The 21530-nt window shown below is 42.1% G+C and overlaps 1 protein-coding gene across 1 annotated transcript; it reads right to left on the bottom strand.

Moving 5' to 3' along the window:
• Nucleotides 1–366: 366 nt before the first annotated feature.
• On the bottom strand, nucleotides 367–20474 carry myo7ba (myosin VIIBa). The gene is made up of 46 exons (XM_084356168.1): nucleotides 20383–20474; nucleotides 20143–20295; nucleotides 19419–19603; nucleotides 18471–18592; nucleotides 18239–18381; nucleotides 18036–18149; nucleotides 17742–17895; nucleotides 17568–17644; nucleotides 17364–17483; nucleotides 16925–17064; nucleotides 16599–16809; nucleotides 16384–16519; nucleotides 16131–16300; nucleotides 15906–16046; nucleotides 15639–15797; nucleotides 15450–15542; nucleotides 15144–15238; nucleotides 14973–15057; nucleotides 14672–14878; nucleotides 13466–13678; nucleotides 13175–13387; nucleotides 12920–13084; nucleotides 12540–12827; nucleotides 12290–12450; nucleotides 12073–12199; nucleotides 11854–11973; nucleotides 11439–11612; nucleotides 10854–11081; nucleotides 10594–10761; nucleotides 10360–10477; nucleotides 8714–8840; nucleotides 8064–8230; nucleotides 7792–7973; nucleotides 7583–7698; nucleotides 7330–7484; nucleotides 6955–7108; nucleotides 6279–6434; nucleotides 5512–5617; nucleotides 4945–5058; nucleotides 4744–4831; nucleotides 4543–4649; nucleotides 4081–4266; nucleotides 2284–2400; nucleotides 1981–2064; nucleotides 1773–1892; nucleotides 367–1678 (listed from the first exon to the last, which is right to left on the bottom strand). Exons 2-46 carry the CDS (start codon nucleotides 20251–20253, stop codon nucleotides 1583–1585), a joined length of 6513 nt encoding a protein of 2170 aa, XP_084212294.1. The 5' UTR covers nucleotides 20254–20295; nucleotides 20383–20474; the 3' UTR covers nucleotides 367–1582.
• Nucleotides 20475–21530: the final 1056 nt, after the last annotated feature.

Here is a 21530-nt window from a genome sequence, read left to right as displayed (position 1 = left end):
TTTCATACGAGGAGATCACAGCTGTGTGTCAGACACATCGGCCCTTTATCTTCTCTATTTCATCGATATGCAAATGGTATTCTGTGGCCTTGAATGAAGCCACTATCTGTGCACGACTGTGGAGCAGCTTTGACATCACTACCCTGTTAATCTACTGCCAACTGCTAATTGGGACGCCCCCCCCTCTGCTTTTGTTCGGCTTCGCGGCTCTGTCTGTTGAGCGTCTCGTAACCCCGAAGCGAAAACATTGCCTTGTGTAAGTGCTTACTATCATAAATGTATCATTCTTCAGACCGCTGTGAGGGAGCAGCTCTCGGCTGCTGGAAGAGGGACGATGCTGTCAACACTTAGTCACACTCACCAACAGGCTTTCAAAAATGTTTTATTTGACAGTTTTAGAAGAAGAAAAAAAAATATTCCTTAACAATAAATGTTTTTTCACTCTAAGCACTTTAAATATTGTTGACGATGGAGTGATTTAAAGGAACCCTGTGGAGTTTTTGGCCAACATCGGCACAATGTTTTGACTGGTGGGTCCCAGTTTTATTTGTAAGAATGCGTGTGTGTGCCCACAATCATTTTTAATGACACAATTCACATCTTGTTTCTGGTTTCATCCTACTACAGACATTGAGAACGGGCACAGAAGCTTAGCAATGAGCTAACTACGGATGATTTGAGACTTTTTCCACTTTTTTTAAAAAGGATTTTCGAGTGTTTTACGAGGAAGGAAATGCATTCAACACATGCCAGGCCTTGGGTTTTGTTTTCAAGGACACTTCACAGGACACCTTTAATGTTTATAAGGCAGGCACAATAAAATGGAGAGAAAACAGCATCAACAGCAGTGACAACTTTGTATTTCAAATAAAAACCAAAGAATGTGTATGACAACTTGTGAATGAATAATTCACAAAGGATTTTTTTTAGATCCGCAGCCACCACCAAACTTGAATAAATATGTAAAACGATGCTTCCTGTGCCTATAAATGTTTTTTTTAAAAAGGGTGATTTTGTCAATATGTTGGATAAAGAGACTGATCTTGTACATTCATGCAACAAATTTGAAGACAGCGACACACGCAGGAAGTATTTTAAAGAAAACGTTATCAGATTAAAGAATTTGAAGCCTGAAATGAGAAGAACAGTGGTATTTACTCAAGTTGCCTTGTATCTATTTGTGACTTTAATTTGCAATTATAAAACTTGGGTGGTATCGAAGGATTAAGAGGATTATTTTGTTCATTCTCGTTGTTATTCGTGGATAATTAACCATGTATACAACACATTTTCTCCATAAATTCAGGCCTCTATAATGATCTGCACTGTATTATTACCCAGAACATGAGTTGCTCACTCACATGTCAAAGAAACAGCTTTAAATAAAATTTGAGAAATCTACAACAACTTTCTTTCATGCAACAAATCAATGTATTGTTTTCACAGAGCAAAGTGAAGCTGATTACACTTTTGGAAACAAAAAACTATTCCTGCTCTGCTTCCGTGTGCTTGCGTGTACGAACTACATGTTGAGTGTGTTGCTTTGAATCTGCAGATGAGTCACACGCGTGCTGCTCGAGGCTCACATGTCGAAGCGCTGGTTTTTGGTTTGCACCGCCTTCCTCTCTCTGAGGTACATGTTGACGTAGGAGGTTATAAGATCGTCCATCTTGTAGCCCTTTTTTGAAAAGAAGACACAGATGTGAAGAAATGAAATGAAAGTAACAAACTTGTTTGCACTCAAAGCGCACATGTCTAATGATAGATCTCACCAGTGAAGTTTCACACAGGAATTTAGTCCCCTTGACTAAATTACCAATAGTCATGTGAAAGTAGGTGCTACCACTGCACCAGTTCGCGATGCGGTTGAATGGATGATTTGCCAGCACGTCCTTTAACAAGAGAAAAGACTTGTTAATGAATAAATTAGTAGGAGGATGTTAAAAGGGACATTGTTAACGAGGACTTTTGTTTTTTCACCTTGGTTTTTGGGTGGATGATGGTGAGTCCTTGCTTGCTGACGGCTATGCGCACAATATCTGGGAAATTTGGTTCTGACGTTTGCTGAAAAGAAAGTTAGAGAGGCAAATGAGCGAACTTCTCTGCACTCGTGATTATTTGCTTACTGCAGGCGTGCAGCCAGCGTGCCACAGTGACAGAGTGTGAGATACTGAGACAGAGAGCGAGAGCGTCAGATAAACAAGCCGCCCACCCAACCAAATGGACCATAGATATCAAGATAAAGCTGCTTCTGTGTGCTGGACATTCACTGCATGCTCTTACCTTCACTTCAAAGAACGCACAGCCGAATGTCGGCCAGCGGTAAACTGCCTTCAGAAAGGCCACCTTCGCTTCGTCCACAGTCATAGCACCTTGTTTGTTATAAGAGGCGGTGACGGTCTGAAAATGTAAAAGAATATATAGATCACAGTGTGACACAACACTCTTGTTTTGTTGAGGTATTTCCACAGCTTTTTATGAGGTTAATGATTTTCCAACATCCCCGCAGCCTTCAGGCAATATCGTCTGAGAACTGAGCAACGCAGACACGGCACAATGGAGATATTGTTACTATGGGCAATCTAAAGAACAAGGCTGCTTCTATTCTATATATTCTTACTGACAACAAAGCCCATTAAAAGACTAAAGCAAACAATAGATTGATCTTACTGACAAATGACCGTGTGTCCAGAGCCCTATATGTCTTATTCCTATGTGCCAAAGAGCTCTTCTCTTCTCCAGAAACTATGAAAACACATCAATGTGCCACACTGTGACAAAACGTTATTTATTTTGAGTCAATCCCACATTCACTATTCTGGTACATTATATACTTTCTAGCGCACTGACTGTGTATAAATCCACAGCTAAAAATAATCCCTAATAAATGCACTGTTTACTCTAGTTTGAAGTGATGTTTGCTGAGAACTACAGTGTGTAGCTCTACTGTTCTACTGAAACCACTGTTTCAGGAAGTGGCAGAGCCTTATCTTACAGGGAAAGACACATTATGCTTATAATGCAGGTTCATAATTTTATGTTGGGTCACTACTAGAAAAGTTTACAGCTCTGTGTCCCCCCCTCTGTCTGAAACGCTCTGTTTTAGCTCCTGTCTCTTTAAGGCCCCCCCTTGATTACCCAGTCTGCTCTGATTAGTCAGCTTGCACATGACTGAGCCAGCACCGCTAACAACAACAGAGCATTCTTAAATGTGAGGATTTGCTGCTTATTCTTTGGCTTTTGGACTGTTAGTCGGACAAAAGATGCAATCTGAAGACGTCACTTTGGGATTTCGGAAGTTTTGACGAGCATTTTTCATATTTTTCTTGTTTTATAGACTAAATAATTCATTGTAAAAGCAATCTGCAGACTGAACAATAATATAAATTATCATTAGTTACAACCCTGCAAACAGCTTTGTGTGAACCCCTGACTTTTTTGCAGCTCCAACATGATGCTCCAAGGTGCGTAGGAGAAGAACGAGGGCCGACAAAATCAGGAAAAATCATCAGGTTATCGATAAAGATAACCTGATGAAGGTCTAAGTACCGAGATGTACTGCGTTGCAAGTGAAGTGCACAGTGTGTGGGACATATTTGATGAATTGCCATAAAATGTATTAGATATAAATGTTCCCCTCAGGATGAAGCGTAATAACTTTGCTCAGCTGTCACTACAATACTTTGGTTTATTATCAGCATGTATCTGTATGTTGTGTTTTGTAGTTTTTGTGTGCTATGCAAGCATGCTAAAATGCTAAATTAAGCTCATCTCATGAAGTTGCGAAACAGCTGCTTGTTAACATTGCCATTGTGTTAGCATGTTGATGTTAGCATTTAACTCGAACCAGAGTACCTAAGTACAGCCCTGCCTCACTGGCAGTGCTGTATAGATTCCTGTCAAAGGTTTACGTCTTTAGGAGGAACAAGAACGGTTGGAGCTCTGTGTCACAGACAGAATAAGGAAGTGGAAAACTTTTGATTGTTGTTGGTTTTGTTTTTTTCATGAACAAAGTGTGCCATCAATCTTTGTCCTTTAAGCTACACATTGGCTAATAAGTGAAAAGAAAGCCCCTCGTACCTTCTTCCACTCGTTTTCAGACATGGCCTTCAGTTGGTCTGCGGGCACCAGCTCCTTCAGGATCTTGGGGATCATGACAATCTGGCTCTTGTCATTGCTGACCTTTATCCTGAAGAGCAGAGCCGCAATGTTGATCAGTTCCTCTTTGGTGCAAACATGATAGCCTCTCAGGTACTTGGGTAGCTCCTGTAAGACAGAAAAAAGATTGTTTTTATCAAGTTTGCTGCTATTAATGGGGTTGAATTCTCAAAACCAACATTCTTCATCAGTAGATACTGTTTTAATCTGCAGCATTCCTTCTGGTCATTATGAAGCCGGAGAGAGGAGTTGAGAACGAGTATTGAGACTTTGTCAGTGATGGGATAATGTTTAATGGAAAGATTAGGCTTTAGTATCAAGTGGAAAAACTAATGAGCCTGGAAAATGTGACGGCGGCTGAGCGGCTGCATCATTCAAATGCACCTGAGGGTAGTGGAAGATAAGATCGGCCTCTGTGTCTCTGCCAGGGATCACATTGAACCACAACTTCCTCATGAAGAACACCAGATAGGGTACGTTGACTGGGCCACCTGCAGAACACACACACATCAAAGAGGTTAATGTGGGTTAGTGCAAAGAACCCTCAAAAGTACATTTTAATCAGATAATGTTTCTTTTTTTTACCGTCTTTGATCCTATTGGCTTTCTTGGACCAGTCAGTGATTTGTCTCAGACTATCAAAGAAGTAGTCTGTGTCATTCAAACTGAGGACCTAAAAGAAACACAGTCACAGACTTTGTTTTTATAACCAGTGTAGTCAAAGTCAAAATTTATGGAAGAAAATACCAAGATACAATGTTTAAGGCTGAGGAATGTGAAACAAACCTTGTCATGTGTTTTGACAAAAATGCTGAAGCCTTCTGATGTACTCAGACCAAGCTTTCTGGAAATGTTCAGGATGAGGTCCTTGATCCTGGTGCTTGTCATGACCTCAAATATCTGAGGAGGGACGAGAGAGAAATCACTGGATCACTTGTGCCACTGTCGAACATTTTTATGTAGACTAGTTTGTTTTTTTTCTTCTAGAAATAACACATCTGCAGAGCTTGTAGAAAGGTGCATAATAAGCATCTCTTTTTCTTAAAAACTTTTGTTTTGTTTATCTCTGTGTAAGAATTCTTCAATTTGATCTTGTGGCTCTTCCAGACTTTCTAAATAACCCTTCTCTCCAGGAAAATATTCATCTAGCCCCAGAGTAATCACAACATGAAACATTTTGGCACAGCTTCATCTCCATTAACTCCTATCCATAATAATCACCTCTTCCTTCCTTCCACCCAGGCTGGATTCTGCCTTTTCTCTTTGGCTTAGAAATGGTTTCTCCAACATTGGTCAAAAATATATTGGTGGTGTTTTTGGAAGCTCTAGAGAGATATTTGACTGTAATCATACCTCCTCTGTGTCGTTGGGGAAGTGGATTTTGTGTAAGATCTGTGTGCTGTTCAGCTGGATGGCATCAACTTCAACCTGGTGCGGTGGGAGCTTCCTGGGCTCCATCCTACACAGAGACAGCAAATGCTTAGTCACACCTTTTCTTTCTAACCATTATCTTTTTGACATTTAAGCCACAGATTCAGTGCAGATAAAGAAAAGAGCAAACACTCACTAAAACAGTGAACCAGCATGCACCAACTGCACTGATCAAAAAAACATCTCTTAGCGTCTGTTGTCATTGTGGGAAAAACACAACGTGTAAATCAAATGTATTTATAGAAGAGGACATGCAAATACAGACTGTTGTCACTCACTGTGAAGCTGATGCAACACATGTTTTTGATACTTCAATGTGAGAACCGCTGCAGGGTTGTTCTGCACAAACTTCCCTCAGCACATCTAGAATAACAAGTCCAAATACTTCTGTTGTTTGTTTGCAGAGCCTTTAGAGAGATTTAAAAGAAAAGACACACGCCCCCTTTCCTTTCCTCACTACACCAGTCGTAGCGTCATGTTTTACAACTGCTTGCAACTGCCTTGTACTTTTCTTACGAGCAACATTAGCTGCTCCGTGAGTCACTCTTTACACACACTCTCTCATGTCATGGTGAATTCAGGGGGAGCAGGAACTGCCTTCACGCGCTCTTCATCTCATACACACCCTCTTGGTGCATGGTGCTGGGCACTGTGTGCCCGTGACGTGTAAGACAGCGTGTCGGGCTAACCTCAGTGAGCTCTGCAGCCGCTGCAGACAGTCGGAGGAGAGGGCCTCTCTGCGCCGCGACTCCAGAAATCGCTGAGTGTGCTTCAGAAGAGACTGGCTGGGAGGAAACAGGCCGCAGCAGAGCCACAGCAGCTGCCAGCCCTGCTCCATGCTGTGCCTGGGTGATGGACAGACAATATGAGAGACAATATGAAATATGTTCATATTATGAGTCTATGTTTGCATCGAGATCCATTCTTGTACATGGACACATGAGAGGGGTGATTATATTTCAGTTCCACCTCTGAGACAATGTCAATTTCTCTTTTTTTGGTTTACTGTTTGTACTTCCTAGTGTCCAAATAAAGAAAAGTACACAAAGGAATACAAGTTCTAGATACTTCAACTCGCCAGTCGGGCTTTAATTTTGCTTAAAATTAAAAAAATAGCTTAAAAATTTAGCTTTTATCTTTCTCAAATTTGCTAGGGCTGCAACTAACAAATATTTTCATTATCAGTTATTATTTATCAGTTATTTTCTTGATTAATCAATTATCCATTTGACCTAGAAAATATGATAAAGTACTCAAAAAAAGTCCTAGTTTCCCTGACTCAAAGTCTTGTCTTGTCTGACGAACAGTCAATACTTAATACTTTTATTTAGTTTACAATTAAATAGTGAAATAACTGGAGCGTACCGGTTGTTGTTGCTGGTCATCTGCTTCATGATCTGGCAGTAGATCTCGTCCCTGAGCGCCTCGTGTTTCGTGGCGGGGCCGAAGATCTGGTCGGTGAGCTCCAGAGGACTCTGCATCTGCTTGGCGGGGTAATCTCCCATATATTTCAGGATCGGTACGCAACAGTCAAGGAGGAATAACCACTGTGGTTTCATGAACTTTGAAGAGGAAAAGCTTGGACTGACGTTGTTAGCTGCTGATGCTACAGACAAGAATTGTTTTGATGGTAATCTGCAGGGGTCAGGCGGCTGAGGAGGCTTGTTCGGCTAGTTTGGTATGTACAAAAAACATTGAAAGACATGCTACTTATCGCTAACTCTGCTGTGTGGAGGATATCAGTGAAGGCCAGACAGGCTTTGTGGCTGAGGTCTGGTTTGACCACCAATTTTTGAAGGAAGGGCTGTCTGATTGGCTCTCTGGAGTTGACCCACAGCCTCTCAGGAGCAGCGTTCCTGGACATCACCTGACGGTTCACATCCTTCGTGGGCTGCCTGCAGGATCAAGCAAACAAGAAGCCGATACTGTTCCAGTGAGCCCTTTCTTTTTGATCAGCTGGTGAAAAATAACATGCAGAATGAAGTCAAACCACCTGAAGTACTGGGCGGAGAATTCTTTGAGAGTGGCGAGAGCTACTCTCTCCACCGTTCCTGTTCGGTTTGCCTGTATGATGTTTGACCTCTGTGTCGGAGACAAGTTGATGAGGCTCTGAAATGAGGAAACACGCAGTTAGTTTAATACTCAGCACATTCTTTGCCTGATAACTCATCCGAGAAGGGTGTGTCATCGACATCTCCCTACCATGACCTCATTGGTGGGCTTGCTGAGCGTCGGCAAGATTACGATGTCATCAGCGGGAATGGCTCCTATTTGTTTTGTTCGCACATTTTCTCCCTTTATCCAACCGTGTTTCTGAGAAAACTCATCGTCTTTGATTAATAGGATGAGCTCTCCTTTCTTGAAGCTCAGGAATGTGGGGTCATCTGTCAGAGGAATGAATCAATTAGCAGAGATGACTCTAAAATAGATGTCTCAGCTGTAACAACACAAGAAGGAAAAATAAGTCCTCTAACCTGGCCTTTCGGCTTCCTTCAGGGTCACAGCATACCGAGATCTCTCTGTCAGTCCACTGAGGAACATTGTAACCAGCTCCGCCATGTCCTCGGCTGTGCCTCCTCCCAGGGTGAAGTCTCCTTTCAGTGTCAGCAGGGTCGCCGCCTGACCCGACGCTTTACCCTCCCTGGATGGACATCAGGGAGAATCATAAGACAAGTAACATCATGCCACCTCGTTGGCTCTCCAGGCCCAGTTCCCTTAAACTCAAGGGCTGTGTTAAAGCAAATATAATGTAACTTTTTGCAGAAAGATAGTTGATTGTTGAGTCTCTTTCCGTCCATCCATCCATCGCCTGTAACCACTTATCCTTTTCAGAGTCGCGGGAAGTCCATCCAAGCTAACTTTAGGCGAGTGGCGGGTCACATCGGTATCATGCCCAGTTCGTCAAATACCAATAATCAACTTTCTTCCTTAAGAATTACTTTAAAAAGTTACATAGTGTTGCTTTGAGTAGAAAAAATATCAAAAGAAATTCAGTTTCTATTCTTGCACAGGCTTCAAGGCCTGGATTTGTCCTCAAATGCACAAACTTCCAGGATTTCAAGGGCCCACGAGAGCCTGAACTAAACTGGCACACCACTTCCTGCTCCTCTGATTGTGCCTCTACCTTATGGTGTTGACTCCGGTCATTTCAGGGAAGGAGAGCTCCACCAGCCTCTTCTCTCTCTCATCCAGGAAGGTGATACCAGTCCAGTTTATGGCCACAATGAACTTGCTCTTTGACAGTGCAGGACCTATAAAAAAAAAAAAAACGCCCACGGAGGGTACAAGCCCAATAAATCATGACTCATCGGAGATAAGATTGGAATTTCAGAGATACGTTACTGTCCAGCATGGAGGTGTTGCTTTGCACTTTGTATGTGGGTCAGTTCAGCCACCCTGGAGTTAAAAGCTGTGAGTGCAGCAGTAATGACCCTGTCATCAACAACTTTCACTTTAGGGATGTAATTATTGTATTCTGTCATTTTGTTATTTCATTACTTTCACAACTTATTCATCAGTTTGTCTTTAAAATTGTCCCACGATAGCGAAATATCGCAAGTTGGTTGTTCACAAGCTAAACAGAACTGACACACAAAAAAAGAAATGTTGTTCCTGGCCCACTTATTCACTCTTAATCAACTACTTTGCTCGAGCCCTAACCCCAGTGGTATAGCGTGGGTCTATAAATAGCCTTGTATATTCCAGTCTGACATAGATACAAAAAAGCAGCAGCAACGGCTAATTGCTCAAAGGGGGCTGGTTAAAAAACAGCCTCACTGCTGATCATTAAAAGTGTTTGTCTGTGTATTCCCGAGGAAAGTGTAGAAATGTTTGTATTATACATGTTTTATGATCCGCCCTGATTAAAAGACGAGATATGTTGATCAATAAAATCATTGTGGCATTTCTTCTACAGGATCTTATCTTCTCCTGCCTGACAGGGCTTCTGCAGAGATACAGTGTACTACTGAGGCTATAATCTAGATCTGTTCACTCTGTGGGCCTCTTCCATTCAATCTAAAGTCATCACTTCCGATAAAGGTATAAATTTGAGCCCAGTCACTAGGATATAATGTTAGCCGTTAACCTTTCTGCAAACCTCAGATACCTCCAAGGATGACATTTGTACCAGATGTGGCGAATCATGTTCACCTTATATGCTTATTAGGGGATTTTCACATCAGGGGATGGAGGTGGAGGCGTTGTTACAAGCCACAAAGCTGCCAAACGGGCGACCACAGTCTGAGTCTGTGGGGATATTTCCAGGCCTTTTAGTGGCGACCAAATACAGGTACTTTAAGCCAAAACATGATGTTTTCGTAACCCTAAGCAACTGTTTTTTGTGTCTAAACCTAAGCAGACCATAAGCACAGCGTGGTGACTAGAGAGAAATAGAAACATTGAACCAAAATAAACATAAAGAAACGCTAAATTTGAATTTATCTGAAGTTTTGCAGAAACGTACTAAGATAACATTTATTCTGCCGACTGGGCTGACAAATTCTCAGTGTGCCCATCAATCCTGTCAGACCAAGAAACTACTAGTTTATTTATAATAATGGAGAGCATGATGTTTTAATGATTTCTAATTCTAAACTGATAATCAGTTCTCGTCATACATGGGCTTCAACAGCCTTACACACAGTATTATCATAATATTGATATTATATAGTTGCTTAATGCATCTTAATCAATTCAATTACCATGATTTTGATGAATTACAAGTGATTTAAATACATGACAGCAGAGAGGCCTGACACACTGTCTTACCTGACAGCTTGACAACTTCAAAGAACCTGGAGAAGAACATGGGCCACTTCTCTCGGGCGTAGTCGACCATCTCCGCCTTCACCGAGTCTGCCTTTTGTCCTGAACTCAAATATGTCCCCTGGTGTGGTTTAAAAAAAATAAACAGAACATTAAACAGACTCAAGGCCACTTCAGAGCTTTTGTTTCTGTCCAGTTCTGTTCACGCGGCACCTTTTGATCCGTGCTGTGACTGACCTCAGCATGAGCGGTGCTGACCATTTGGACCCATTTCGCCTCTGACTTGGACTCCAGCAGAGACGTGTTGATACATTCCTGAACAGTTTCCTTCACATGTTCTGCACTGCTGTCTGAGCCGTGCTGGATGAATAAATGTTTCGCAGCAAGCTGAACATAATCGTCCTCCTGTCAAAGTGTTAAATGAGAAAAAAGTGTTGAAATATCATGAAAGAAGACGGCAAGATCTTTGTAAGATAATCAACCTGACATGAGCCCACCTTTTGACACTGGTACTCTCCAAACTTCAGCCCGTGGATGATCTGTTTGTAGATGAGTTCGGTGCTGATCTTGTCCTCCTTGCAGTCATGCCAGGGGGTGAAGATCTCCTTGCGGAAGAAGAGGCGCCACGGAGCGTGCTGTTCCTGACCTCCTTTCCTCTTTACTTCCTGCTCACACTGGGAGATGGCGTCCATCACGTGCTCCCGCCCGCTGCCCAGAGCCCACACCTAAAGGACGGGTCAACATCTGAGGTTATCTAGAGACATTAAAGTGACTGTAACGGGCATTAGATCAACCTTTGAGGATGCCAATATACATTCTTTTGTTAGATAAAGTTAAAAAAAAAGTTTGGCAGGTTTTCAAAAATGAAGTTAATTATTTTTTGGATGTCTATGTTAAGTTTATTTGTATGTTTTAAGGTGAAGAGCCCCCAAAAACACACCCTTCTCAAAGGCAGAAATCATTTTGATTGGACTGCTTTCAAGAACAAAGTACAAAGAATTTGTGTGGGAAATGTGCGATAGCAGATCTAATCATGACCTGAACTGCAGGAGCAAAGACACCAAGCGGATGTGACTGCATACCTTTTCATACAAGGCGACGTAGAGAGAAAAGCCAAAAGTGTCTTTGAGTTTGATTTTGTTGGAGAGGACTTGGCAGATCTCTCTGGAGGTCGATGATGAGTCAACAGGAAGGTTAATGGTGCGTCCATCCATCAATGTTACAGACACAATCATGGGCTTCTTGGTCTTGGTTGCCTTTTACAATACAGAGAAAAAAACATGTTACATTCATTAATCTGAAGGAGATTAATCCACATCTCAAAACTTGGACACATGAAACCAAAACTATCTGCAAGATACCTACTGAGAAAATGTGTTTTTCCTGATTTAGGTCAAATGTGATGTCTCTTTTTTATCATGTATGTAGTCCAACAGGGACATTGTACATTTATCAGTAATAATTATTTGCAGGAGCATCTTATGTCAGTCTCAGCACCTGCAGCTCCAGCCAGGCTGGGGGCTCCCCTCGCACTCCGTTCATTCCCGTGCGTTTCAGCCTTTCAGCGCAGTAGGAAGCGTAGCCTCCTGGAGCGAAACGGATGAAACTTTGCAGGTACTGCCAAGACAAAGAGAGATGAAACGAGATGAGAAAAACATCACAGCATGTGAACACCGCTCATGAGACTGAAGCAGCCAATACACCTGCTGTACTAACCTTTATAAAACGCTCACTGGGAGGGAAAATGCCCAGACAGAGAGACAGCAGGATCCAGCCACGGAAGTAGCTGTTACGATTGTTGTTGTCCTGAAGCTGCTTGCAGATCTGACAGTAAATCTCATCTCTGGACAGACAACAGACAAAAAGTAGTGTTAGTGGAAAATAAGAAAAAGATACTGAGATGTGAGTGATTTTTAAATGGAGCTTCTGTTACCTGAGGTCACGTCTGACGATGGCATATCCCACAATGATGTGGAGTTTTTCGAGTGACGTCAGTGGACGGTCCAGCGTCGAACCTTCACCACTCATGGGATCATCGTCCTCACTCACAGTCTGCAGGGTGGGAGGCTTGGCCACTTCAGTCATATCATCTGACTGTAAAACGAAACCATGAAGGTCCCATTAATACGTTACAACGGAGAACTTCACAGCAACACAAAGTCAAAATATTTTTCACACCTCACCTCCTCCATGATGATCGAGGGTTTCCTGATGCCTGAACCAGATCTTGGGACTTCTTGAACAGTAGAGCCTCTTTTGGTTCTGGACAGCAGGTCAGTGAATGTGGATCCCTTCCGCCCCTGGTTCCTCTCTGGCACAGTGTAGACCTTCGGGTTTTGACCGGTCTCACTGGGCATAGCTGAAGCCTTCCTTCTTGTCAGAAGGTCTGCGAACATGGAGCTCTTTCTGTTTTGTGCTGGCTCCTCGGGCACTGGGGAAGGCGCTGTTTCTTTTTTATTCCTTAGCACCCTCTAAGACAGTCGGAAATTACATTTATTTATGATTATTGTTAATCTACAAAATATTAAATAACATAAACTTTGCGTTTCGTGAGGATATTGACCTGATCCAGGCCAACCATGTGGCTGAGACGTCTGTCCTTTCTTGAAATCAGTTCCTGTGGTATGAAGCGTTCCTGCCTGGCGTTTCTCTGGGCCCGGACCTGCCTCTTTGGCTCAGGGAGGTCTCCCATGAACCTCAGGATGATCCACCACACTGTCAGTGAGGCCTGGGGATAACATGACAAAATAATGAAATAAACAAAGATATTCCTCATATAATACTGAAATGATTAATTAAATTGGTCTAAAAGACGCACCAGGACATCCCCTTCGTCTTCGTGGTAAAGCAGCGGCTGCTGAAGCCTCTGGCGGATGTGGGCGGGGCTAGCTGCACCCTGGAAGTACATGGAGGCAAATTTGGAGAAGGAGTACTCATCCAGGTCATCGTCATCTTCCTGGAGAACATCTTCCTCAATGGGGATGTCGTCAATGTCTATCTCCTCGGTAATCATCCTCTTCTTTTCCAAATTCTGAAACAGATAGAGGCATGCAGTGAGTGACTGATCCTGAATGGACGTCAAAACGTGCTCAACTTTTCATTACCGAACCTCGAATCCCTTAGGCGCTTGCCCCTCCTGCCCTCCAACCACAATAGGTGGGAGGAAGTCAAAGATGCTGTCCACCATCTCTTGGTCTGTGATGGTTGCAGCGTTAGCTTGGTTCTCCAGTTCTTTCTTTTGCCTCAGCACTTCCTCCAGGTGTTTCTGTTTCTCCAAAATGGCCCGCCTTTCTTCCTCTCTCTGTTTAGCAGAGAGGTGCATCTGAAAGAACACAAGACAAAACAAGATCAGAAAAAAGGAATCGTCCTGAACCACCACTGAAATAGTATGACATTTTTTAAAAAAGATCTAAAAATAAATGCATGTATTTGTGTTCAGGCGCAAAGTAACCCTTTAAATATAATTTCTTATACTAACATTTAGTAGGTTCATAATTAACCAGTAAAGTTAAACAACAGGCTAACACTGTGCTTCCCACCAACCTGAGTAAGTTGCAACACCATTTTGTTGCCACTGAGAGCACACTAAAACTAATTAGTACGCTAGCAGTGGAGTCAAAATAGTTAGCTTAAAGTAAAAAGCTGAAAATAATAGATACATGATTAGATAGTGAGCTAAAGGATGAATATTTGAAATAGTCCGCCAAAAGTAATGGATAAAGAGGTGAGATAACTAAAAGTAACTGATTAATGGTAATAGTTAAACAGGTGATATAATACCTTTAAATGAACAGATAAACAGGTGAGAACAGTTAGCTTAAGGTAGCCTAGTAAGTATTATAACGTGTTTTATAATGTATATCTATTAGCTAAAAGTAAAAGTAGTGCATTAACAGTTTAAATAATTAGCTTAACCTAACGTCAATAGAACGAGACTGTAAATAATGAGCTAAAAGTAATTAAAGGTTCAAATAGCTAGCTAAAATGAATAAAGAGTTGAAATGATTAGCTAAAAAGTAACTTAGAAATGATTGAAATAGATACCTTAAAGGAATAATTATTTAAAATGGTTGACGTGTGGCAGTTTAATTATTAGCTGTACGTAATGGATAAGCAGTTCAAATAGATAGCTGCTGTAAAACTAATGGACATTTGGAACATGAGACGAAGGGTAAATCCATCTGATAGGGATGTGGGGGCATAGTTAGGCAATAATAATTAGATGGCTATAGGGGCTATAGGGCTATAGTTTACCATCTTTAACATATATCACTCAGAAGGTTTTCTTCATAGTTCTTCAAGAACTTGAACTTACAGCTTTTCTCATCTTCCTCGCCAGCAGACCCCTGGTATACGCCTGCAGGAGGATCACAGCGTCTCTCTTGCGCTTCCACTCCTTCCTGGCCAGGTGTCCTCTGATGTGGGCCTGCAGCACGACGGAGGCCTCCCGCTTCTTCTTATACTGGAAGTGGAGTTGGCGAGAACGAACCTGCGCCTGCAGCCTTGCAAAGCCATGCTTGACCTAGGATTAAAACATAATTGAAGGCGTTTATTGCATGTCAGGCCTGTGTTGTCATTTTGGTAAAAACTGATTGAATTATTAAAAAGTGACTCACCAGTCTGTACAGCTTTCTTCCTTTGTGTCCTCTCCAGTACTTCTGAATAACAAGAGCACCAGCCCTTTGCCTCAGGAATTGTTTCCTGAATCATAGAGACATGAAGTCGTCAGTCACATGAGCAATAAATATATAAATAAACAAATAAATGTACATCTTTTTGTCCCGTACCTGTGTTTGAAGCCTTTCATGACTTTCTGGATTATAAGTGCTTTCACATTTAGTTCTTTCATTCGCTCCACTTCAAGCATGGTGTCATGACAGTCCTGAGAGAAAACAGTAGCAGTTTTTATTTTGGTGAAAATATTCACATCCAATTGATATAATATATATAATCAATTTTAAATGATACTACATCATAATAGATCTGCAGAGCTTGCAGAAAGGTGCAGAATAATATCCTTAATATCCTGGCTCTCGTATGCCTCCACACATATCCGTCACTAACAGACTGTACATTAAAATATTAGGCTGCACCTTGAGGAATATCTTTGTCTTGCCGGTCTTCCAGTCATCCTCTTCAGCCAGCACGCTTTCACAAATGCTTTCACAGCATTTCTGTTTACTTTCCTGTTAGAAATAATAAAAAAACACACAGCAAGCGAGGGTGAGAGAAGGTTTGAGCGCATCGTGATCAAAATCATCAGGTTAAAACCTTCAACTTACTATTTTGGGATCACAGACGTAGGTCTTCAGAAGGACGCGGTAGCGCTGCAGGAACTCATCGAATGTGTAGCGCACAGGATATCCAGCCTTACGGATCCTGATGGTCTCCATCATACCGGAGTAACGGAGCTGGCGCATGCACAGCTCTCTGTCAAACAGCTGGGGCACAGATGGATGGAATCTGACTTACTTACACCAAACTGCTTTATTAATTTCTGGGACAGATGAATATAAGTTTGGTTGAGTGAATACAGCTTCTGTCCTCACCATGGGCTTCTTGAAGTCATTGGGTTTGATGCAGCGTATGAAATAGGGCTGGCACACGGTCAGTGTTTTCATCAGGGAATCCAGAGACTGACGGAACTGGCCGGTCAGAGTTGGCACGCGCTTCTTGGCGTCTGCCACTTGCTGTCAGACACAAACAAATGTAGCAATATGTTATTTTTATTTTCAAAGGGATTTTAAAGCTGCAAGAAGCGGACTGTCACTGACCCGGAGGCTGTTGTTGGCCGTGGTGATGACCATCCTGGGGTTGACGCTGCCCTTGTTGGTGCTGGTGGACAGCTCCTTTTGAAACGCCTCTTTGAGGAGTTTATTGGTGGACGACTCCACCAGTTGAATCAGATCTGAGCTGAGGGTGTCCCGGTTTTTCTCAAGGAAACCTTAAAACAAGACAGACACAATAAGAACATCACAGAGGTCTTGCAGAAGAACGGTTTCATGCTTTTAAAAGCTTTATAAGTACCTTGTGAATCATAGTTGACCACTCCAGCAAAGTGCTGGATCCCAAACTCTGTCTCGTAGTTGTTCTTGGGGGGAAGATAGATGCCCCCTTTTCCATGGACGGTATTCATCTTTTGGAGCATGGTGGTATCTGTGCCCTGAAGATAAAATAAGAGAGTTAAAACCTGCTTTGCTTTCTTACAACTGAATTCTTCAAGGTACAAAGAGGATATAGACCTTGGGGAAGTTGCTCTCCTCGTCAATAAGCGCCAGCATGTTCATTGGTTTGCTGGCCAATACGTCCAGAGTGCGTTGGTTGTCTATATAGTCGATGTGCTCCCAAACAATGTTTTCACGGGCGTACTCGTCCTGCTCCAGCTTGAAAACGTGCTTGACGAAGAACTGCTGGAGCTGCTCGTTGGCAAAGTTGATGCACAGCTGCTCGAAGCTGCAACAGTTCAACGAAACAAGAGGAAAGACAAGACGGGTGGATTTTTGTCAAATTTGTATAAAAACAGCAGCAATAGACCTTTAATGTCCTGAGAGCCACTGTGGACACTAACCTGTTCTTGGTGAAGTTCTCAAAGCCAAAGATGTCAAGCAAGCCAATTGACTGTTCGACCTCTTCAGAGTCCTCCGATTTCTTGTAAATGGCAGCGTTGATTTTGCCCACGACCCAGAGGAAAAGTCTTCCATAAATGGCCTGGAAGTTAGACAGAGGGAAGCTGACTAATTATACACAGAAGCACTAAATCTCATAAATTTGGACAGGGATATGAGGCCATAGTAAATGACTCCATTGTTAAAGGGGCAGTAAGAATTTTGTTGTCAAACATTAAAAAAAGGTTTCCTTTTTTGCCCCACTGGTGGTGAGAACTGAAAAAAGCTCTCCAATTATGCTCCACTGACTTTGTTTTCTTTACTACGTCCTCAGGAGGCGGGTCTAGCATGTTCAAATAAGCTCCATTTATGTCTGACATGGATTTTTGTGAGTGATCTTACTTTGACAAAGGCGTCCCTGCCGTCCACAGCCTGGGCAGAGGTCAGAGGTTTGGTCACACTCTCTCTGGCAGTCATGAAGGAGCGCTGAGTCAGACACTTCTCCAGCTCTTTGGGAGCCACCTGAGGGTTATGGGACACACAGTCAGCCCAGTCTAACCCCTCAGCTCTTTTATTTGCAGTTGTAAAAATAAAAACTACACATACCTCCAACAGCTGGCTGACCATGTTGAAATGATCTGATGCGATGATGTCGCAGGCCTCGAGGTTATTAACTATGGTGCCTGAAAGTATGCATGGAAAATACATTCAATGGCTCAAATGATTACATTATTTTACACCTCTGAGAATGGTGTCTACAGTACATGCACCCGCTCTCACCATCAAATTTCACATTGCCCAGGTGAAGGATGGCAGCGAGCAGTTTGGAGATTTCCCAGGAGTCATTCTCTGTGAACATGAGGATCTTCAGAGCTGAACGGAAGTGAGCGTATTCCTTCACATCGTCACGTCCTTCACAGCTGGTGCAGTTACCCTGATGATAAGATCGAACACATTTAAAACTAAATCTAAACTCTTATCTTGTTATCTGTGAGTCACGCCCCATGCACTTATCTTCACAATCCACCACTGAAGACAGTGTTTTTTTTTCAAATTTGACAGTTTTTCCAGTACCATGGTCAGGTAGTAGTACTCTGCAGCGCTTCCAAGAGAAAGAATCTTTTTCTGCTCAGCTGTCATGCCCATCAGCATGTAGTAGAAGATGTGGTAGTTTCTTTCCTCAGGCGCCTGCACATGAAAGCACATTTTCGTCACAACAAGAACATTTGCACAGCGTTACATCTCTTGCACATATTCAGAAAACCAATCTTCCCCACCTGACGACAGACTCGGGACTTCTCCAGCAGGTATTGCTCAACGCGGGCCCCTTGGATGGCCCCACCCTTGGTGAAGTTGATGTCAATGTACTTCCCAAAACGGCTAGAGTTATCATTTCGGATTGTTTTGGCATTACCAAAGGCTGGGAAGAAAGCAAATCAGGTTAAAAGGGGATTCCACTGATTATGAAGACCGTGTTACAGTTTTTTTTTGTTGGTGTTTTGCTCGTACCCTCCAGGATGGGGTTCGCTTCAAGAATCTGCTGCTCGATCCAGGAGTGCTGGCCGCTCACCGCAGCCAGGAACTGCAGCATGAGCTTGGTGTTCTCAGTTTTCCCTGCTCCTGACTCACCACTGGTGAGGAAAACAAAGAACTGAGCATTTATAAAAGAAAATACATTTAATAGTGTCATTTGCATCATTTATTATTTAAATTATTTTTAGTTTCGCAAAAGTTTTGACTGTTTCTCAACTAAACTTTTATTTTAAACTAGAGTCATTCTGGTTTTAAACTTGGGAAAAGTTCCAACTCAGCTTAACTTTTGAGAATTGTGACAAGTTTAGAAAAAATGAACATCTTAGACACAGCCAATCTCAGTGTGGCTGATGATGTGCAACCTAAACATGTCAACATTAACAAAGGGGTTCCACAAGGATCCATTTTAGGTCCTCTTCCTTTCACAATCTATAATAAAAACCGTTGCCTGTACATTGTTGATTCAATTTCTATGCAGATGACTTCACTTTATATGTAGACAGAAATGGGCATGTGATTAATACACTGTAGCACATATTTTGTTGTCTTTTACAAAGAGCCCTCAACAATTCAAACTGGTTTTAAATTGAGAAAACAAAAATCAAGCAGTGCTGAAAAAGCATAATTTTCATGCTCATTTTCAGGTTCATAATTTTATTTTGGGTTACTACAAGAATAGGTATACATCCTTTAATGCTCAAATACTGACCCTGACCCTCTGTCTGAAATGCTCTGTTTTAGCTCCTGTCTCTTTAAGCGTTTTTTTGTAACTAATATTTGTCACACTTATTACTTGTACTGTAACCACCTGTATAAATATATATAAATATATGTCCCCTGTATAAATATATGTTTCAATCAATCAATCAATGATAAAATAACCTAGAATCAGCCTCAGTCTCCTGTAATTAGACAAAAGCAGACCTGATGACACAGCACTGGCTCTTTTTGTTGCGGCGCATGTTGAAAAAGCAGCCGTCTGCGATGGCGAAGACGTGCGGCGGCAGTTCACCCAGCCGTCGGTCTGTGTACAAGTGCACGTGCTCGGTGGTGTAGAGGGGCAGCAGCTGGTAAGGGTTGACCGCAACCAGAATGGAGCCTGTGTATGTCTTCAAACAGAGAGGGATGTCAGACCATCATCACACAGTCGCACAGATGACGAATGTTTGTGTGTGTACATGAGAATAAACAAGCTATTATGGAGTGACCCCGTTGACCCCTCACTGCTGCTGTGCGTGAGAATCGTGTGCTAAATGTGGTTCATTGGATTTAAAAAATTAATGGGAGGATTATAATCATGAAAAGCTGTGTTAAATGCTGTGGTTTTTAATATGAATAGAAAATCAAAGACAAGATAGTGTTATGCCCCCAGCACTTAGCAGTAGTATTTATATACAACAAAATGGCCCAATTCATAATTGAACAAACACTGTTTTGACGCAGTGACATAGAAACACTGGGACGTTCTCTTTCAACACAGGCTCATTTGTCTCTATGGAGACAAACAGCAGTGTGATAAACTACAGGGCAAAGTCTGAGATAGAAAGACATTCACAGCGAGGGAAGACATAGACGTAAGCATTTCCACAGCGGGTTATGGACCTCATAAAACTAGGTGGTTAAGAGTGAGACGGGAATAGAAACCTACATAGATGATGCCTTCTTTGTGCCGCACCAGGAGGTTCCTGAGGAGCCCTGCCTCATTGAGATCACCCAGCCTTATCATGTCGTCCACACCCTCCACGGAGGTGGGGTGCATGGGCCGGATGGTGCCCTCCGTCTTCTTGTTGATCTTGTGCTCCTGTTATGTGAAATAGTCGACATTATATAGAAGGCTTCCACTCATTTACTGGGCCTGATGTAAGCAAAGTCTTACGGGGGTTTGTACCTTTCCTTCATCGTCGATTAGTTGAAGCTGTCCGGTGGGTGTCACCTTGACCTGGGCACCGATCGGCACCCCGCCGCCGGAGTCCACCCACACGAAATCCCCCTAGACATTGTAATAAACCAAAATGTCATACCAAAAAATGCCTAACCGTTCTCTGATCATCATGAATGTTACAATGTGTATTTATTACGGAAACAATCATTCTTACCTTACTCAAATGCAGCATCGTGGAAGCATGGATTAAATCTGGCGAGAAAATTTAAAAAGATATCCAGCACATTCAGTTACATGAATTTTGATGAACAAATACCTGCTAACAAACCACTTAATAGTTTTTGCAACATACTGTACATAAGATATGAAGAAACCTGGAAAAGAACGTTTTTTAAACGTTAAAGGTGCAATATGTAAAAATTGGCCATCTGTCTAATTTATACTCAAAACTAATAGAGGGTAGCATAACGCTAGAGTAACAGTTAACTGCTGCTAGCTATAGCTGCCATTGGCTACTTTGCTCAGTTAGCTGTACAATTAGCGGTCTGGACTGGGAGCACCAGGCGAGTGTTGATATTAACACCACAAGCTTTGGACCAGGACGGGCCGGGGTTAGCTGGTTAGTATGCTAACTTCAGTAGATACTTCTGCAACACAGTAAACAGACGTCATAATGTCAAAACTGTTATTACTTCACAATTTGTTGATTATTTTTAGTTAATTTTTAAATTTTTTCAACTAAAATCTTAAACAGTGCCCCTTTACACAACATTAGCCGTGTAGCTAGCAGTCCTGACTGGCTCGGTGCACCAGGGGAGTGTTGCTGTTTACACCACTAGCACAGGAGCTTTGGACTCTGCGGCTAGCTGGTTAGCATGCTAGTTTCAGTATATATCTCTGCAACACAATACATAGATGTCCTAATGTCAAAACTCTTATTTCTACTTGATAATTTCAGTCAATTTTGTGAATGTTTTCAACTTATATTCTTACATATTGCATCTTTAATGTAGTCTTATGATGTTTGTGCAATTTAGCGCCCCCCACAGTTTCTGAATAGAACAACACTGTCATAAATACAAATCAAACACAAATCCCAGGTTTGTTAAAAGTAATGTAGGTGCTAACTACAAACAAAACTGATTACATCATAA

Source organism: Pagrus pagrus (genome assembly GCF_965226575.1).
Source record: "Pagrus pagrus genome assembly, chromosome: 6".
NCBI classification, from domain to species: domain Eukaryota; kingdom Metazoa; phylum Chordata; class Actinopteri; order Spariformes; family Sparidae; genus Pagrus; species Pagrus pagrus.
This window is presented reverse-complemented; position numbering and strand designations above follow the sequence as displayed.

Coding starts and splice junctions, on each gene's coding strand:
- myo7ba (XM_084356168.1), bottom strand. CDS start 20,253: ATGCACCCCACCTCCGTGGAGGGTGTGGACGACATGATAAGGCTGGGT. Junction 19,604..20,142: donor ACAAAGAAGGCATCATCTAT/GTAGGTTTCTAT, acceptor CTCTGTTTGAAG/ACATACACAGGCTCCATTCT. Junction 7,109..7,329: donor AGCCTGTCTGGCCTTCACTG/ATATCCTCCACA, acceptor ACTGTTGCGTAC/CGATCCTGAAATATATGGGA.